Source organism: Lichenostomus cassidix, chromosome 7 (assembly GCF_008360975.1).
Source record: "Lichenostomus cassidix isolate B80296 chromosome 7, HeHo_3.0, whole genome shotgun sequence".
NCBI classification, from domain to species: domain Eukaryota; kingdom Metazoa; phylum Chordata; class Aves; order Passeriformes; family Meliphagidae; genus Lichenostomus; species Lichenostomus cassidix.
Window position 1 is genome coordinate 7,503,396 of NC_139488.1, and position 20,119 is coordinate 7,523,514.

Sequence of the window (20,119 nt, forward strand, 5' to 3'; positions counted from 1 at the left end):
TACACCCTGCTTTGTCTTTAAGCAACTTTTAACAGGAGAAAAGGAATACCTGAACTATTTTCACACTCACAGTGGGATGATATTTAAGGAATTTACAGAAGCTAACACAGAAATTATCTACAAATGTAAGTAAAGCAAACATAATCAAGCTTTAATTTACAGTATAACAGAAACTTGTAACAAAGTGCCCAAAGATGTGGGCAATGCTGTGCTTGACCAATAATGACAGTGTTCAGAACCACTGGGTGCAGACACATTAGAAGTTGCATATGCTGTGTTTCTAAGGGGAGTTAGAGTCCTGAAAGCTTCCAAATCAGTCAAACATAATACTGTCCTTACCAAATGCTGTAATATTACTTGCAGTCTGTTGAGTGCCCTCAGCCTGAAAAAGAAATATCAAAAAGACAGCTAAAACCATAAAAGAGCCACACAATCCCCAAATATCTGACTGCTGGGTTCAGCAAAGCAGTGGCAGAAAAATTTCTGAACACAAGTATTTTACATTCTCCTGTTTAAAATCAACTAAAGTAGGGCACAACTTTGTTATTGAAACAACTGGAAATTTTTTGCTTACTAGTAAATGGATAGCAGATACCAATGTCAGATACTAACGTTTTCAAGTTAGGAGAACCTGGAAATACTAGGATAGAGGGGTTGGGGAATATGATTGACACTTTGTGTCTTTTGACGAGTTACAGCCTTTCTGCGGGGGCATTTAAATATTGACATTAAATAAAAGTCTTGTCAAAACCTTAATCTACTTCCAAAAGCTCCCATGACACAAAGATGCCCTCGTGTACACACATTTACCCAGGGTTTTTGTGAGAGCTTGCACAGTGCTGCTCCTGGGGGTGACAGGACTGACCCAAACTTTGTGAAAGCGTCACTCCTTTTGAAAATGAAGCTGTAATTTATCCATGGCCACTGAGGGAGGCTGTGCTGGCCAGACAGCAGAGAGCCGGCATGCGAAACTTCACCTTTCAGCTACTTCAGCGCACAACCCCAGTCGCACACATGTTATATGTTAGTGCCGCGCCATCCCACGCTATTTTTCAACCACACGCTCGCTTTTGAAGGTGAAAGTGAGCCAAGGCCTGGCCGATCTAGGCCCAAATTCCAGGTGGCAGCAGCCGCAGGGCTGTGCTCCCCGGGCGGACCGGGCCGCCGCTCCCCTCGCTCCCCGCCGCCGCCGCAGCCCCTGAGGGCAGCCAGCCCCGTTACCTGGGCAGCGCCTGCAGCGCCCGGCCCGCCATAGCGCCGCCGCTCCCTCACCGCCCCGCCACGGCGCGGCGGCCCGCCACGGCACGGCACGGTGCGCATGCGCGGGGCTGTAAGGGGCAGCGGGGCCGTGAGGGGCAGCGGGGCCGTGAGGGGCAGCGGGGCTGTGAGGGGCAGCGGGGCTCCGGGGACAGCGGGGCTCCGGGGACAGCGGGGCTCCGAGGGACAGCGGGGCTCCGGGGGGCAGCGGGGCTGTGAGGGACAGCGGGGCTGTGAGGGACAGCGGAGCTCTGAGGGACAGCGAGGCTGTGAGGGACAGCGAGGCTGTGAGGGACAGCGGAGCTCTGAGGGACAGCGAGGCTGTGAGGGACAGCGGAGCTCTGAGGGACAGCGAGGCTGTGAGGGACAGCGGGGCTGTGAGGGCAGCGGCGCCACTGCCACCGGGACAGCTCCTGAGGGGAGATCGCCCGCTGCCCTCACGAACAGCCCTTCTCCAGTAACCAAGGCAGATCCCTTACCTGGCCAGGGAAGCGGCGCTGCTCCCAGTGCTGTGTCAGGCCGGGAGGTGTGAGGGCACCGGGTGATGCACCCTGAGTGGTGCCGCGTGTGGCAATAACATCACCCGAGGTGGGGAGAGTTGGCATTGCCAAACTGCCTTCAGAGCCCAACTTCGTGGGCTGGAGCTGCGTTTAGGCGGTTTGTTATTTTGATCAGTAAAACTGGTTTCTTAATTTCTGACCTCCAGGCTTGCCTTCATCCTTTGCACGCTCACAGCTGCTGCCACACGGGCAGAGTGCGGTGGGATTAAGGATGCTCTGTTGTAACATCCCACCGAGAGCTGCTTACCCGTGAAGGTAAACACAGGGGTTAAGAACTAGCATGGTTGCTGCCCCAACAGGAGCTACAGACAGCTGTGAGCTCAGGTACAGCCTGTGTGTTCAGCATAGATTCAGAAATTGCAACTGGGAAAATCGTATTTTTTTAAATTTATTTTTAATAAACTATTAAGGGACTTAAGAATTTATGGCCATCACGCTAGAAGACAATAATACTACATTCACTTTGATTTCAGTAACCAAGACCATTCCACAATTTTTTTGCAGGCTGACACCAATGTAAAACTGATGTTGAAAAGACATGGTGAACCCTGGAGTAAATGACAGTACAGTGCATTAGGTTGGAATGTAGTTCCATCATCTCTTAGTGCAACAATTTCTGAGGATCAGCTGCCTTGATTCACATTCATATTTAAAAGAAAAAAAAATTTAAAGCTTTTTAGCAAATTTATTTTGCTGGAAGAAAAAAAAAATCCCAGCTCTCAGAAGCACTTCTAGAGAAGTCTCCAGAGGGCAGCCTTGCTCCTTATTTCAAAAATTATTCAGCCTCCTGCTTTTATCAGCGTCATTTATGTTGGCATTTCCGTTGCACTGACTCTCAGAGTATATTAAATCAGGTTGTAAAAATTTTAATCAAATTAAATAGGCACCAAAAAAAAGATACAGAATGTTTCTGTATTAATGCAGTCTCATTTTTCAGTCTTGTTCAATATGAACAAAAAATAACTGAGAACAGGACAGGAGGTGCTTTTGCAGGCACTGGAAGACTGCCTACTGCAAACAAATTAATTGCAGGATTCATTAGGTGATCCTGACTATTCAAACTTTCACCTAAAGGTTATATGATAATCAATGATGCAGCCTATTAGTGTTCTCTTGAGTACAGACAGCCCTATATACTGCTTTGTACCAAGTGCCATGCAATTAAATCTAAACCAGGCTGAATGACACCAAATAATCACAGTTGCCAAACCTGAACCCTGACTTAGATACCTATTTAAAAAATTATTTTTGAGGATAACTCTGCATCTCTCATCCAGGCATAATCAATTACAGGGGGTTTGATAAGCAGTTAACATTTTTGTTTCTCATGTCCTATGACTGAAAGTCTCTACATTTCACAGACAAATATGAACAGAACCTTTCTGTCAGACAATCTCTTTGTTAGTGTGAAAATGAAGAAATGGGTGTGTGGAAGCTAACCTTGGGTAAGAACAGGTGGAGGCTGTTTGAAACCCCTGGAAATCTAACAAATTCCACCTGCACATGGGCAAGGCTGTGATCAGGACGTGATTACATGGGATGTCTGTTTCTGGGGGTCCAAAATAAGTTGGTGAGTTGATTCATCTTTTTAATCTGTTCTCCTCCTGTCCTCAGTGTAAATAATGGTGTAAACACTTTGTGGTCTTCCAGCTGTATGTCTGATTTAGGACAAGAGTGGGCCTACTCATTTGTAACCAATAAAGTAACAACAAGCATTGTTTTGTGACAACTACTAATTTCTCTCCACAGTGCTGACATTGAATTTGTGTTTAATGTTTTCTTTAAATTCTTTTCCTTCTCTTTTTTTTTTCTTTTTTTTTTCTTTTTAATCATTTTCAAGAGGAAGGAGTGGTAACAGAAGAGCCATCTTCCTTGAGCCTAGTGTTCTTCACTTTTAAACAAGCTGGTGATGGCTTGGATTTATCTATGGTTTTTTTAGGGGCAGAGGATTCATAGGTGTTAGAAAATTTTTCACAGCCATATAGCTGACTTCAATACTGTCCAAAAAGTAACTCAGCTATCATCCTGTCTTTCAATAGTCCTCCTGCACACCCCATTATTTTTCAGAGTGGAAAATCAAAGTGAAAATGCTTTCTAAAAAGTAAATAAAAGAGTTCTATCAGTAGAAATTGGAAAAAGAGTAAAAAATAATGGAGTTGCCTGAGAAATGCAATGAGAAGACCTTTAACCTGGGAGTCTATGGATGATATTACTATTGGCAAAGAGGGCTGCACAACACTAGACCAAGCCAGGAACTGAGAGTGTATAAGTGCAATAGCCAGAAGGATAAGCAGGTTGAAATTCCTCCCTCTGGAGAAATTTCCTGGCAGCACGTTCAGCAGGTTTGAAAAGAGAAAACAAGTTGCAGACTGTAGGAGGTCTTCAGAGTTGAGCAGATGTTTTCAGGTTTTGTTTCTGGTTTGGGGTCTGGTTTTTTTCTTTTTGTTTCTTTTCCAGAAAAACATATAACTTTGGAATGTGGGAGCTTTTCCTCTGAAGAAGGATTCCCAAGAGCAGCTCAGCTGCATTCTGTGTGCCACCTGGACATCCCTAGTTAACCATTAATTTGTGCCTCGCATTTGCCTCTGAGACCTCCCAGAGTAGTTGACCAAGACCAGATAATAAATGGTGGAAGTACTTCATCATGTCCCATGCTCCTGTGTCCAGGCTTGCTGTAAATTCAATCTTTTCCTCTGCTGGTTTAACAGCTGGCATCTAATTTCTGTATGTGTGGGTAGTAAGTGCATCCTTACAGTGTGTGAAGGTTAAGGGAAAATGAGTCTGTGAAGGTTTGAGGAACAGAATGGGAAAGTTTCCAGTTCACGCCTGCTAACTGGTTATTACTGTGCTGACAAACAATCCTCACATGGTGATTTCTCACTCCAGACTCAATTGACAGCCTTCTAGGACACCTCTGCAGGTGCCACAGGTTGAGAATTCCTTGTGCCAGCTTGGGTACCTAATAGTAAAGGCTCAGGTCTGCAGCAGAGAGTCTTCCAGGGACATAATTGAGAATACAAGTAGACTTAAAATAAGCAGAAAACGAATCTGTTTCTTCACTCTCTAACAGCAGGCAAACCCAGGGATGGACTGAAGCACCTCTGGTAATATGGAGAAGCAAATTTTTGCTTTTGTCTGTAATGTGAGTAATCTCATGTGAACAGAGTGCCTTCCCTGGGGCTTTTGATCAGAGACCTTCCAGATAATGCATCCATACAACCTCTGACGGATGAGGGCAAAGCAAATGGCATGCAGTAGTGAATTTCTCTTGCAACAAGAAAGTGTGTGAGGGAGGAAAAACAACCAACTTTTATTTTCCATTTTTTTCCTTCACCAGTTAATTTGCATTTTATCGGTGGGGACCTAGAAGTGTTTGGAAAAGGATGAAAGGAAATGCATAATGAAACTGTGTGAGTGAAGTAGTTTCCATTTTCTTTTGGCCTCAGAGAGCACCAGGGAAAGTGTGGGAGTGACTGGGTGCTGCTGCAGATGTTGCCGTGTTGATGAGACAACGACAGAGGATCCAAGCGAGGTCCATCCAGCAGTGAGTTCCTCTCCTCCCACCAGCCCGGCTTAGACATAGCACTCGTGCTGCATGCACCCTGCCAGAACCCTCTGGGTTAGACGGGACCCTGGGCAAACACCCTCCTACATCTTTCTTCCCTGCTGCCACAAGCAATCTGTCACTCCTCTCCCCGAACCACCCTCCACCTACGTACAAAGCCATAACTGTAAGGAACGCCCTCTTCCCTCCTCCTTTTCCTCCCCACGAGCCTGTTCTCCGTGGGTGAAAAATTCTATCTTCCCAGAGATCTGGTCACCCCCGAATTTGGCTTTGAGACCCAAGCTGTTTGATACCTTTTAGGACTACAGCTTGGAAAGCTCTGCTTGCAGATCTATTGTGTTAGTTTTTCAATTGCATATAATTGCACATGTGCAGGTGGGAAGGGGCTATTTGCTTCCCACTCGCTTTGATACGCCTCCCTTCCTAAGAGGACCGCTTCCTTCCCTTCCTGCTCTCAGCCTCCCACGCATTTAGCAATGAGAAATGCTGCAGAAAACTGACCAGCTACCAACCCGCCCACCTGAGGAGGAGGAGCACTAGCAGCAGCAGCACATTTCTCTCGCTCTCAGCTTTTTAAACACAGTTAAAAAGAGCTGTAGCGTGGGTGGAAATAGCTGTAGGGAGTGTGTGTGGGAATGGGGCCAGAGGAAAGTGCATTTTTTCTTGGTAGGACAGTTAACTTCTAGTGGACCAAAAAAATACCCCAAAGATATCTCACTGCTGAGGGTGTCTTTGGCTGTATAATTAGTTCTTAAGGTTGAATTTTCCAGGTCTGGAAAGAATGAAGCAGGCAATGAAGCAAATGATGGCAGGGAAGCTTGCCTACCAGACTTCAGGAGTCTGCTTAGCAAATGATATCTGTATTGCATCTCATTGTGTCATCACGTCTGTTGTTCTGCTCTCACTGTGTATGCTTGATTCTGTGAGAGTCAGAGCTGCCTATATGTAGGAAGAGAAAAAGGCTCATGGTTTTCACACAGTGTGGGTCTGTATTTCAAAATAACATCCCTATTGGACCTCTTGAAATAGCACTGTCCCAGAATATCAGTTAATTCAAGATTTACTCTATGTGCTTCTATAAGAAATTAAAATCAAGCTTATTTGTGTTAACTGGTTGTTATTTGAGGTACTTTGCTTGTATTACATGAAAATAGCAGTGGAACTAGTATAGGAGAACAGAACTTCTATGACTTGTGGTACAGAGTGCAAAGTGGTAGTGCTGTTTCTTAAGAAATCTCTCTGATAGACTCCAAGAACCAAGGGTCCTCAACAGCTGTGAGTTCCTGACTTGGTTTGACTTAGCTATCTGAAATACAGATTTTACAATATGTAAAGCTCATTAAACTTGTCCTAACCTGAGTTACTTGCATGTATTCTTCTCAAGCCAAGACTCTACCCATACATTGATTTTAATTAGATTTCTCACCAGCATCAAACTTTTCATACATGTTACTGATGCAAAATCTTATATCAGGATGTGGTCTTTAATGATTCAGAGGTGCAATAACAGCCAAATAATGAAATTTGACTCTGAAACTATAGGAGATATTTGAAAAAAATATTGTGCAGCATGTGTAATTTTCCTCTAGTGAGTAGAAGTCTTCAGCCTGGGAACTGGGCTCACTGACTTCAGTGCCTCCCCACCAGCCTATCTCCTGTAGCTCTGCAGATTTTACCCTAGAGTTGGAAGAAAAAATGTAGGCATAATTTGTAGGCTCAGAAACAAAGGAAGTTATGAATAAGCCTAATTAACACATTTGCATGTGACACAACAGACAGATCAGCTGATGGACTTGTGTTAGCAAGAGCTAGAATTGTATCAATGGAGATGTAACCTTAATGGAACTAATTATCCTAGTGTTTTAAAAGTCTTATTTATGAATGGTGAACAATATTTTAAATATATCCTTCTAACCTTGCACTGAATCTTATGTAACTCATAATTATAATCTACTGGAATTACATACCCAGCCTGAGGAGGAACAATGTTCCAAATAGTAAGTTCATGTCACTTGACTGATTTACTTTAAAACATTGCAGCAATTCCTTTGTCAGCAGCATTTTGAAGCACTATTGGCCCGCTTGTAATTCTACCTTGTATTTAGCATTGGTTCAGTTAACTTTGAAGGTAGAGCTGTTCATACCTTTTATATCAATGAATGTACATCAGATTTTAAATGCAGATTATATGTTTATCTTGCCAACTACCATTAGCCTGAAATTTTCCTTGTATGATCTATTGTGGTAGAATTATATTATTCAAGAAGCAGTTAAAAAAAAACCCACCAAAATTTTAGAATCATTAAAAATCTATTTTAGGAGCTTAGTGCTATATGTAAGATTCCTCTTGGCCTCCCCGTTTTGTCTGTTGTTCAGCTGGAATGTCACACACTTTGGTCTTGAACCATCTGCTTCCTTCTCAGGGGTCATAGTGAATGACTAGTTACCTATTTTGTTTCCATCAAAATCATGGTGAATGAAGCACAAGAGCTTGATGCTAATTAGTAGCTTTCTGACAGACCAGGGAGCTAAGCACCTCAGATGTTTATTTCAAGAATTCGTTAGTCTAAAATGAGGCTTTTCAGCAGGGCAGTTTGGCTGACAGTGTGACAGTCAGTATCTTATTAAATGGATACTTTTCAAATGTTTCTGTGTTTCTCATCTGGCATCTCATGTAAGTATTAATCTTCATATGAAAAGATCTGCATTTCATTTTAAAAGTCAATATTAAGAATATTTTTCAAAATTTCTTTCTGTTTTATTTCGTCCTCGAGTACAGTGAAAACTGTTCATAAAATACTGATTTGAACCTTGCCTAGGGAAAGATATCTCATTTAATGCCATAAATGATGCAAAGGACAGCACAGCAGATTGGAGAACCTAAAAATGAGGGAAAAAATAGGTCAGTAGAATAAACAGAGGCCTTTAAGCTATTAAATCAGCATATATCACTCACTGCTGCCCATATATTCTGTTCAAAGTATAAATTATTAGCGTCCAATATGGGGTAATCATGAGTTTCAATGCAGCTCAGTTTATCAGCTTTGGGTATAATGATTAACCTGGCAGAAAGGATGTGTAGCAAGTCAGAAGGGGAAGTGTTTGTTTTGGGTTTGTTTGTTGTTTTTTTTTCCCAAAAATAAATATGGTCACCCTGCATCATAAACAACCTTGCAATGGCAGTGACAGAGACAGAGTACTTGGTTCCTTGAGCACTTATTGAGTGGATCTAGTTCCCCAGGGATATACTGCTTGGTGAAGAAAGGCAGTGGCAGCTGTGGCAGGGCACAATAGATTTCAATTGTTCCAAAGGAAATACATGGTCTCTAGTATCATTAGCTCCTCTCTCTAATCTCAGTCTTGCATCTGCTCCATGGATTTCATGATGCCACTGGCTCTTCTGTCCAGACCCAGACAGTCCATCTCTCTCCATGTCTGTGCAATAACAGGCTGGAGCAGAGGTTCATGCTGCTAAGAGCACTGCATGGGAATATATATAATTATTTCAGAAATAACATGGAACTCAAGGTGATTGAGTCATAGTTTGACACACCTCTGTCTGCCAAGAAAAATGCAGGCACTCCCTTATAGAGCTGTTGCTAAGAGCACTTCTTCAGGCTTTAGGAGTGAGAAGGTGCTTTATTGTACAGTTAACTGCAGGAGTTAACAGCAGGGTTTCACTCTGGGACCTGCCAAGAAATTAAAGCATGTAATTAAAGGCTGTGCTCCTGCCTAGGAGATGTTGCACCATGTAGAATTAGCCTGAGACATTAGTCTGTAAATTTAAGACACTTTGAAAAGGGATTTTTATTGACATTTGTAGCCCAAAAGAATAATGAAGAGAAAGTTCTGGCCAGCACTAAGAAACATCTCTTGTTTGTTTTATGCTAAAATTAAATAATTTTATAAGAAAGCAGAGAAGAATGTTCTCTTCTTATGTTATGAAGAATTCTCTTCTTATATGAAGAATGTTAATGTTTCTTATGTTAAGGAAAAAAAAAGACAAATCCATTTTCAGTCTGGACTGCTAATGGATTATTGTTTTCCTCATGACTGAGCAGGAGACTCATGAAATACATTTGGTCTGTGTATGCCCTTTCCTGTGCCACCACTAGCATCCCTTAGCCTTCATGAGCCTTATGGAACATTCACCATTGACCTGTCACCTTCCTAGTAAGAGACAGCTGAATTTTGCAGGTACAGCTGTCTGTCATCTCAATTACAACAGCAACATACCATTTCCAGCATATTTCAAATAGTCAGAAGAAGCAGGCATTGAGAAATAACTTTGTAGCTTTTTCACTATTCTATCTTAGTTTTCACTTTTGTGAAGTAATGAAAGTAATGTTTCATTGTAATATCAACAATAACATTTTAGTTGAAATAGTAAGACTCTGTGCACTGGTGATAACAAATGGCATCTTGTCATTGCTCCTGTTTAGTGAGCTAAAACATAAATACAATTCATCTATATGTTTGCAGTGCATATACTAGAAAAAGACACATAGCACAATGACCCAGGATTATGGGATCCACAGGAAGAAGGTTCAGATGCTTTGAATTTTGGTGTTGCTTTACAAATCAACACATGGAATGTATTTTCCAGTGTATTCTTAAAGTAAGCTGTTCTGTGAACTGTCATAAATTGATATTCAAACAGGATCTTCTCTATGTTGCAAGGGATGTATGCTTTTTCTTTCTAAGCAAATAATTTGCCCATTGCTTCACGTGTGAGACTGTAACTCTGCCACCTGTCAGCTGTTACCCAGTTCTGCAGAAGGAAATGAGCCTATTTTTTTAGCACAGGACAAACAAATCCTCCATGCATTTAAATGCACTCAGCCACATTCCTTTCCTCAGGAATCTTTCAATTTATCTTTTTTTCTGAGGAAATTTCCCACCTATCGAAGAATTTCCCACCTTCTTTACTTTTTAAGTAAAAAATGCCTAGTATTTATATTTACAGAAGTAAAAAGCCCCAAACTCTGTCATGTTCTCCAGTGTGTCATTTCAGGAGGTTGCAGGGTATTTGCAATCATCTGTTTCCCAGGAACTCATTTGCTTTAGTTAGTTATTCACAGCAATCAGTCATAATGCTTGTAGGTACCATAATTACTCACCACAGAATGACTGCAACAACGGGTTGTGACTTTGTCACTGCATAGTAACAACCAGAAGCAGTTATCTCAGGAGTATGTGTGCTAATTCTGGAAGGCGAAGGAAAATATTCTCCCTTGAAGATGTGACTTCAACACCTGGAAACTTGTTGTCAAAGACTGCAGTGACCTCCACTGTGTAACCTTCACTTTTCTTGTTTAAGAGGAGGAACTGTTTGCAGATCTGTGATAATCTTTCACACCTATCTAGTATGTAGAACATGGGCACTATATGCTTTTCTCAGAAAAAAAAAATATAGCTCAATGTTTTTAAGGAAATAATTTTACGGTTTAGCTCAGGAAATAGCTAAATTGAAACTGTAGTTTAGTTCACTTTCTCTTTCCTGGATAGCCTGGGTTAATTAGTAACTGACCTTCCAATACCCATTTCCTCCTCTTGCACCTTTTCTGTATAAACTCTGTATATTTGTTCAGCCACTGTTGTTGCAGGATCACCCCCACCCTGCTCAAGTCCAAAGGTTTACCAGCTTTGTTTAGCCTTAAATCTACAGAGGAATAAGATCAGGCAGGTTTTGTAAACCAATTACTGCATTCTATTTTAATGATACTGCATTGACATAAAGTTTGGTGCTGTTGGGTCAAAATTTAAAAGTTAAGATATATTGCAGATTGAGGTCTTTGAAATTCTTTTCCAGTATTACTATTTGGAGTGGTAGTTTATGCTTAAGTTATTAATTTAGAAAATGAGACACATGAGGTAGACAGCCAACCTATGTGTCATGCACATTTATGTCTATCCACATTTTAATTTTTGCCAATGAAAATTATAAATAACACATTTTACTGGAGAATTTTCAAGATGAGAAGTCTTCTGAGACTGCTGTCTGAAGGGTTTTTTGGCATCAGAAGGGCTGATTCACAATTGTACACCATAGTGTTTAGTTTAATTGTTTAACTTTTTTATTCCACTTCAGCCTGAACAACAAAACCCCCCTACAGTTCAAAGCTGATGACATTTGCTCTCTCTGTAGTTATATTATTCAGTACACATACTACAAAGAAAGAAGGAGATGAGACCTTAGGCTTTCTTTAACATTCCCTGCTGTTGCTGCTATCAGTGGCCAAGGCTTTGGAAGACATGAGGAACATTTCACTCCTGCTGATGACAAGGAGGGGCCAGCTGCTGATAACTTCCTCTGCCTTCTCCTTCTGTCACCCATATACTGATGGACCTGCACTAGTAGGAAATGTTGCTGCTTTAAATACATTAGAATGGCTCTGCCATTCTGGAATAGGAAGAATTCTTTCCCAACACAGTACATCTGTAAACTATTTTTAAGGCAAAGTATGAGGATTAGTAACCCTTACTATATGGTGGGCCCATGAAACCACCCGTGGCCCAAAGGGGAGCTGCAAAACCAGATTAGTCTTTAATTGAAACATTTAATTATAAGAATGTAAGATATTTTGAAAAATTGAAGGGAAAATAAATTGTGATACAAATTTTTTGAGAACTATTGATTTATTGTTATTCTAATATTTTTCAGCTGTTCTCCAGATGATCACAGGTCTTGGAAACAAAAAATCTAGTAACCTGGAGATTTCTATTCTGTCCATGTGTCCAGCCTCTGCTGGAACTTGAAAACTTTTAGCATCCACTGTAACTTTAAAAGACAGGTCTCCTCGTAGCTTCCTTTCATGTTTCTTATACCATATATTAAAAGAAATAGTAAATTAATTTGCTTTCTCCAATTCAGGACTTTGTAAATCTGCTTTAGCCCTACTAATTAGCCTCCTTTTCTGACTGGTGAATACTTGGCTACTCAACTGTTCCAGGCAGAGAAGTCCGTCTAAACTTTTGAGCATCCTTCTTGGAACCTTTTCTAACCCTAACATATTCTTCTTGAAATGAGGAGAAGATCCTGAATTTTTTCCTGTCATTCTTCTGGGATCCATGTCTGAATTTCTCTATGTGTGAAAAAGAGCCTAATTCATATATTATGCTAAAACAGAATTATTTCTTACTTTGCAATTGGCTTTGCACATATAATTTTTTTTCCTCCCTCATAAGTGCTTTGACAGTTTTGAACCTTCTGGTAACAATCAGTTAACAACACTCAGTAGCAATAGAATAAATCCTCAGGGAGCTAGGTTGTACATCCTACCTGCAGATAAAATTGTCTGCAGGCAATAGGCCTTTACTCAACTATTTATAGAGCTATTTATAGGGGAAGAGAAGGGAAAGAAGAAAAGGAATTAGTAAATGACTTTTAAAAGCACAGGTACTTAGAATTCATAGTTGATGTGCTGATTTAGGAAGTCGGGAGATATGACAGAGAAAAAAGGTAAGAAATGTTAATACTGCTACATAGACAAAGACTATTTTTTTCTGCTTTTATCTCCTTCCTGTGTTTTGGATTTTTTTTTCTTTTCCCACCCAGCCATTTCAAAGGCATATCCTTGCAATGACGCATCAATTTTCTGTCTGCCTGAGGTTTAGAAATAGCTGAGCTGATATAAATAGATCACAATCTGCAAGAGACAAAGAGAATGGAAATACTGTAAAAGCTTCACTGAAAAATTTAGAGGTGGATTGAGAATCTGGCTGTCTCCTAGAGTAGAAGTGCTCAGTTTGAAATGCTTTATTAACCACTGCAGAGGAACCCGTGCTCTTTGTGCAGCAGTGGGGAACAGCCAGGTGGAATCAGGTGGCACTTTTGGTCATGGTGCCAAGCAGAGAGTGACGTCCAGCATGGTCCCTGGGAGCTCTCAGCTCAATGACGTGAGAAGGAGGCACTTTGCTGCTCCTTACTGCAAAGCTAAAACACAGGAGGCAGTTGCTTTTTTACACACTGTAGAGACACTAAATCATAATGTACAACTTTTACATCACAATTTTTCTGGCAGTACTTGTGTACTCTGAATTGATAGCATTCATCAAGTTTGCTCCCTTTTTCCACCTTGCTTCCAAAACACCTTAACTTTAGTGAGGTGTCATAGCATATGGTTGAAACCTTGACCTTGTCCAACAAGGCAGTGAAAAAATATCAAAACTGGGAAACAGTTGAATATCCCTCTGTTTCTGTTTGAGTAATTCCTTTGTCAGGTCATTTAAATCCTGCCAACACTTCCAAACACAGTTTGGAAGAAGGAGTAGTTGTCCTGCATTGAAACCTGATACCTGGGACTAGTTTTAGTCCTCCAGCCATACACATACAGCTGAGATCCATTTTCTTACCATGGGCTATATAATTCTGTTAGAGGGATTGAGAAAGATGCTTTGGCGACTGTGGGTAAAATAAGACACTAAATGGAAGGAACAAACTTTCTCAAAGATGTATTTCTGCCTTAAAAAGGAGCTGCTTCCTGAAGCCTGGCTGAGTTTTACAGTAGCTATATCATGGCAACTAGATTGATTAAGCAATCCATTCTCAATCCTTGCCAAACTCAATGTCATACCAGTAATGTAGGACTTGGTCTTTGCCTGAAGCCTATCCCCAGTTGCTATAAAAGGTTAGGCCAATACACACTGCAGAATCAGATCCTTCAAACCTAAATTAGTGCTCTGTTGAAAATGAAACATATGTTGGTTTTTTTCACTGTCAATAATTTTGTTTCCAGGTTTGGAAAATAAACACTGCTGTAGAAACATTGGAAGAATCTAATGAATTTATTAATGAGCTCAGTAAGTATGTAACTATTAATATCTTCTGAGATTTTGTTTGTCTTATTTTTAACTTCAACTTTAGACTCTGAAATAAACAGATGTTCTGAAGCTTTCCACTGAGAATACTACAATATGCTCTCTTAAATACATTGTGATAACTGGGAATTGTAGGAAACAGGTAAATAGTTGGGTACAATAATTCTGAAACAGTTTGTAGCTCTACACGAAGTCTTTATCTTGCATTGCACTGATAGCCTTAAAAAGAAAACATCTAAAATATTTCTTGTATGCTATTAAAGATTTTTCTTTTCAACCAGAAAAGTGAATACAAAAACTGAAAAAAATGCATAACTATGTCCTCTAATATTATCAGAGAATGCTAAATCTGCTGTTACTATTCCATGGCATGACTGGCAACACAGTTTAACTGTCCTAAGCACATTTTTAATAGCTGTGTCCTTCTATTTGTCAAAAAAGTTTCTCTTTATTTCACAATCACTTTTGATCAGAGACACTGCTTTGAGTCCCAGTGTAACTAAAGTCTGTGGCAATCCTCTTACTGACACTTAAGTACTCAAGTCCTTTGTTCTTTACAGTGAGGATATCATCTTGAGAGTTGGAGAAGGGCATCAGAAACTGCTCATTGTTTTCACACTTTGAGGGGAGCTAAGGGTTTGAAATTCACCTAGAAACTAAATTCAACTACCAGTATCACTTCGATGTTCTCCTATTAACCAAGAACATAAGAGGTCAACCCATTAGTTTTGCTGGGTATTCTGAGAGGAAGTACAGAATAAAAAGAACAATATGGTTGTGGGGAAAGAGGCTAGATGATTTGGCTAACTGTGACTCCCTTCTGTATGAAAAGTGACATTTACTGCTTTTATTTATACTGAGGCAAATTCAGCTCTGGAGAGAGTTAGATGTGAGACCTCTGAAGTCAGCAGATAGCCTTGGTCTGTATTTGGTGCAATGTGCTCCTCAGCACATTGTGATAAAAATCACTTAAATTTACAGCTACTAAACAAAAATGTGTGTCTTAGTCTTGGTTTAGGTTTATAAAGCTACATTGGAGAAGATCTGAATTTAACCAGGGAGATCAGGCTATATGACTGCACTTGCATCTGATTAAAACAAACAAACAAACAAACAAAAACCAGTTCAGTTGAGAAGTGGTCTAAATTATCACCACTTTTTATAGCCATATAGATGGTGAGAGCTAGTCCTTGTATTAAAAGAGAAGAATATGTAGTGCTGTATAAAATCAGAAGTAATTTTCTTGAATAGTCTTTCAATATGTAAAATATGGAATTAAAATTAAATTAAAATTTCAATTAAAATTTCTTTTGGTCAAGAAATATTTTGCCATGCAGTGGTATTTCCTTTAAAATCTATTGTCAGAGTTTTAATTTTTTTAAAAGCTGAGAACTCAAATTCCCATTGATCTCAAGTCATTGACTAGTAATTAGGAAAGCAGGGATATCTGACCCTATATGCATTTATTTTGTGGATGTGAAGGACAATAATAGTAAAGAATCTTGTTTGAATGCTGGCATTTGCTCAACCCCTTGCTCTCAGAAGATACAGAAGGAAGTTCCTAGGGATCAGAGAGAACTGGTCAGTTTGCTGTCCCTTGGTCACATACCTGCAGTCATCAAACAAGAGGCTCAATAGGTAGTTGGTACACTCAGAACACAGCATAAAAACCACATTTGCGTTACTAAAGTCATGTAGAAGTAAGGACTCATTGTGCAGGACATAGTGGGCAGCGGAGGTGGGAGGATATGTTGTATTTTTAACTGCTGTGCCTGCCCTACTAGTTTTGCATTTTTGTTTTAACATTTCTAGTGTTTATTTAGAATAAGATGTATGTGCATGTGGGAGCTATTTGTTTAAGTTTTAGAAGTAGGATTTTTTCCTGGGACACCACTATAAGAAAGAGTCTAAGTGGGTCCATCTTAAAGCTCTGGCCCGTAAAGCTTCCTTCCCTCTGTGAAGACAGGTCACTGCAAAATTCATTGCAGTTTCAGTGGACAAATTGCATAAATCTTCTCTAGTTCCTACCTAGACTACAGGGCCAGCAGGGCTTCCCGGTCTGGAGAGTCATGACAGGATCAAGGATGTTTTTGCATACATTCAGAGGCATCAATGCTGTCAGCAGCCCAACTTAAACATTTACTCTGCGGACAGCAAAACTAATGAACCTATATTTGCTATGGGTTTGTGTACTTGCGTTTTTAAAAGGCACTCTCTTGTGTCACCTCTTTAAATGCCTCACCTGTTCCTTCTCCTTTTTCTCCAGTTGCCTCCTCTATTCCCTTACCCGTCTCCAAGTTCTTTGCTTCTGTTCAGGCACAAACAGCAATTCACTGGACAAAGAAGAGCCCACTGTGAAGTTCCTGCCCTGGACTTTTCTCCCATGGAGGGAGACTTTTCTCCCATGTCTTGCCTCTCTTTTCTGTACCAGCCACAGATGTTTACACTACATTGTAGGAATTTAATATTTGTGCCCATCACGTTTCATATCTGCCAGTGGATTCAAAGGTCTTGAGCTGAGGAAAGGTTGATTGCTGTATGAGCAGACACCATGCAAAGACAACTCTAAATTTAAGGGGAAGAAAAAAAAAAAAAAACCAAAAATACCTATCCAGTAGGAAAAAGTTTGTATATACACACACAGTAAAGATAGTGACAGTATACACAGTTTCTGTCTTTGGTTTTGTGCATTGCTCTCCCTTTGCTAATTATTATAATGCTTCTAGAAGTGCTAGATTAAAATTCAGAGGAAGAGAATTCTCTGCTTCCCTGCCAAACCGGACAGACCACTGCACTGGTTGTCTTACTGGCTGTGAATACTTTGTCCTTGGTTACCATTAACATTGCTGCAGCTGTGTATGATTTGCTGATTCACTTGGTGACTGCTTGTTTCTCAGTCCCTCTGTAGGGATTTTTCTCTAACTGGTAACATAAGTACTTCTAGTCTTTGAAGAAGTAAGGAAAAGTCACATTGTTCCTCATACTGACTTAAAGTCTTCCGAGATTTACCCTGGGATATGTACAAACTGTTGTGCTATAAAGAACTTCCTCAAGGGAAGAAATTAATTCATATTTGCCTTAATGCAGTGCCTCTCCTAGCAAAGGACTGACTAAAAAGAAAGTAATTTTCATGCTATGCAAAATATATTAAAGGTCTCATGGAAAAGAAAGCTTTTCTGTTGACTTCATTGTATTCTGGAGCAAGTCCTAGCAGCATAAATTTCACCTTCAACTTATCTTTCTAATCTGACTGATGTAAATGATTCTTTTTTTTTTTTTTGGCTCAGAGTTAAAAGCTGCTAAAGGACAGCAGAATATTTTGTGTCAATCAGAAATTCTTGCCTTCAAAGTACAATTCCAGCTTATTAAAGAAACGAGCAAGTTTTTCTAAGCATTAAAATTTAAGCTCCCAGAAATCATTTTCATCAGATGAGGCTCAAATACTTTACTTTTGTCATTACTGCAAAATATCAGAAGCACAGGATGCCTATATCATTCATATAACATACCAGATGTTTTTTACATGAAAGTTGTATGTCTTTTGCTAGATTTGCTTTATTTCCGCTCTAACCTGAGGAACAAATCATGGAGTCAGCTGACACCACCTTGTCCCTTTCAAGCAAAGTCTCCTATGGTTGGCTCTGTGCAGTCCTAGGAGGTATTTGTAAAAATTTTGTTTATTTTACTTTTTAAAGTTAACTACATTGCATTAATTTTTCAGTTTATTTGTTGCTTTCTTTTAGACATGAAATGTAGCTATTTGTTTTTTAAGCCATTAAGCATTTGTAACTATTTTTGGCAAACATTCTCACCATGATATACAGTAAAGTTGTACAGGGAACATAAATCAAGATTTTTATGAAGTAACATATGAATTTCACAATGCTCACCTCACCACACTCAGCTGGGGCTGGATTGAGCTTTTAAACCCAGAAGAAATCATACATATATGTATGAATGTATATATTTGTATATGTATATATATATATATATATATGAGATTGTACATCACTCTTAATTAGTTATATTCAATACTCTGGTCCTCAGCTGTAACGTCTTGTTCACATACCCTGTTATACAGCAGCCTACAAAGAAATGTTACGTATTTTAATTCCTCTATTCAGACAGCATTTAAAATATTTTTTTTTAAATTTTATTTAGGAAATGTCCCTGGCACCTCTGAAACCAAACAGAAGGAAGAAGAGTGATCATGATGCAAGTCCTTAAAAACACAGCTACAAGAAAAGAAGAAACACAGCTCCAGGCAAGGCTGCAGAAGATGGTCACATTCGTAGTGTGTGATGGGCAAGAGTGAGTTATCAGAGTTTAGAGAAAAACTGCTTTTAAGGCTCCAGTAAATGTAGTCTGTGACTACAAAGATCTGCTTTTCCTTTTTAGTTGACAAACAATGACTGGAAATGATTTGAATTACATGTTCTCCCTAAAAGCTTTTGTAGTAATTTGCCAAAATAGTCTCCATCAAGATTAAATAATTTCGTTAGGAGCTTAGATCTGGTTTACTACAGAGACATTTTGTAATAAAAGCCCCACTACATGAGCTGATAGTTGTCTGTCTGTGAATCCTGTAAGATTACAGGAGGCCTGTGCTCCTGTTCTCAGACGTGGTTTCTCTTTGTGATTAATTAGCCGCGGGGGAGATTCTCAAAGATGATGAGTTCTGAAAATCCTCCCAGAGACAGATGATAAACAAGCCTTCTCCTGCCCCAGGTCATCTCCCCTAGGAAATTCAGCTTTTGTCTCCTGCCTCCTTCAGGAGAAGCCTTTCCTGTTGAGGTAGGCAGGATTTTAATGGACGGTGTCCTTGGTGGTGGCTGAGGACATATATCCATAAAGAGAGACAATATATCCAGTATCCATATAGAGAGACTGTGTCCCATTGGTGTGGCAGTGTGGCAGGGGAACAACCTGGAGAGAGCGTTGCCCTTCATGCAGGCTGGAGGCCCTTTGTCTTCAGTGAGAACTCAAATTAAATGGGTCAAATGCCTGTCGTGCCTCTGCTCCTGTTCGTCTGCCTCAATCACGCAAACTTGTGGCTTTCTCTCAATTTCTTCCCTTGGGCAAAATAATGCAAATTATTTTTTATTCCTTGAAAAAAGTGGGATCCTCCCTCAGAAAACGGAGGTGCAAAATAAGATGCAAGTATTAATGTGATTGTTCTGTGGTATCCCAGTTAACAATGTCTGCCGTCAGGTCACTGTCCTGGGCAGAAGCTGCAGTGCTGTGCTACTGAGAAGGGTGGCCAGTGAAGCCTGCTCACTTTATTGACCTGCTTGGACTAGGGCCCAGTGTGAACTCTTGTGTAAAGAACACCATCATTTGATCTTAATCCTCACACAGCTTCAGGACCTCCTGCTCAGGGCTGATAAACACCCCAAATCTCTGGCTGGCCTTTCACTTCCTGACTATTCCCCTTTAGCTTAACACCACTGACCTTTTCTATTGCAGCACGGCTCAGCTGTTGCTCAGGAGTTACCCTCTCTCCCTGTCTTTTCTGCCTCAGCAATGAGCGCGGGGGGAAGTTTATGTTGTTGTTGTTTTAAACATTGACGTAATTCTATTTGTAAGTCTACAAAAGTGTTACCGAAAAGGTGATGCCAGTGGCCGTGAAAGGCACTACAGCAATGAATTCTTTACGGTGTAATACGCGTTTGGAACTTGTGAGGAGCAGGAAGCGCTGCGAGTGTCATTGGGCTGTTGGGGCCCAGGAGCGCTGCCCAAGCAGTGTTTTAAACCCCAGGCACTGCCCGTGTCCCAGCACAGGTGCGGAGCGCCAGCCGCAGCACAGCAGCCCGTGAGTCGATCGCGCTGTCCGTGCGGCCGGAGCCGGGCCGGGCGCGGGGCCCGCGGAGGCGTTGCCGGCGGAGCGCGGCCCCCCCGCGGCGGGGCGAGGGGCGGC

General features: G+C 40.7%; 1 protein-coding gene and 2 long non-coding RNA genes across 9 annotated transcripts in view; 1 reads left to right on the forward strand and 2 right to left on the reverse strand.

The window, feature by feature from the left end:
* The window catches only part of HIBCH (3-hydroxyisobutyryl-CoA hydrolase), a 40,196-nt gene extending 38,370 nt beyond the window's left edge, over nt 1-1,826 (reverse strand). Inside the window, exons 1-2 of one of the 2 annotated variants that reach the window (XM_085066015.1) lie at nt 1,737-1,826; nt 340-382 (exon numbers count right to left, since the gene is read on the reverse strand). Coding sequence is in view for 1 of the 2 variants with exons in the window: in XM_085066014.1 (XP_084922140.1) it covers nt 340-382; nt 1,222-1,253 (75 nt within the window). In the remaining variant the exon portion in view is untranslated. Of the gene's footprint in view, nt 1-339; nt 383-1,221; nt 1,360-1,736 lie in introns of those variants that run through there. The other variant, XM_085066014.1, reaches the window with a different exon arrangement.
* On the forward strand, nt 1,808-18,455 carry LOC146434464 (uncharacterized). 6 transcript variants are annotated; one of them, XR_014853397.1, is made up of 5 exons: nt 1,808-1,845; nt 1,964-2,141; nt 5,264-5,361; nt 14,121-14,184; nt 18,364-18,455. It is a non-coding gene; the product is annotated as an uncharacterized LOC146434464 (long non-coding RNA). The 6 variants fall into 6 exon arrangements; XR_014853394.1 differs by lacking the exon at nt 1,808-1,845 and adding an exon at nt 2,322-3,387 and having other exon boundaries at nt 1,949-2,141; XR_014853395.1 differs by lacking the exon at nt 1,808-1,845 and adding an exon at nt 17,779-17,860 and having other exon boundaries at nt 1,949-2,141.
* Nucleotides 8,117-10,950, reverse strand: LOC146434465 (uncharacterized). The gene is made up of 2 exons (XR_014853398.1): nt 10,503-10,950; nt 8,117-8,262 (listed from the first exon to the last, which is right to left on the reverse strand). It is a non-coding gene; the product is annotated as an uncharacterized LOC146434465 (long non-coding RNA).
* Nucleotides 18,456-20,119: the final 1,664 nt, after the last annotated feature.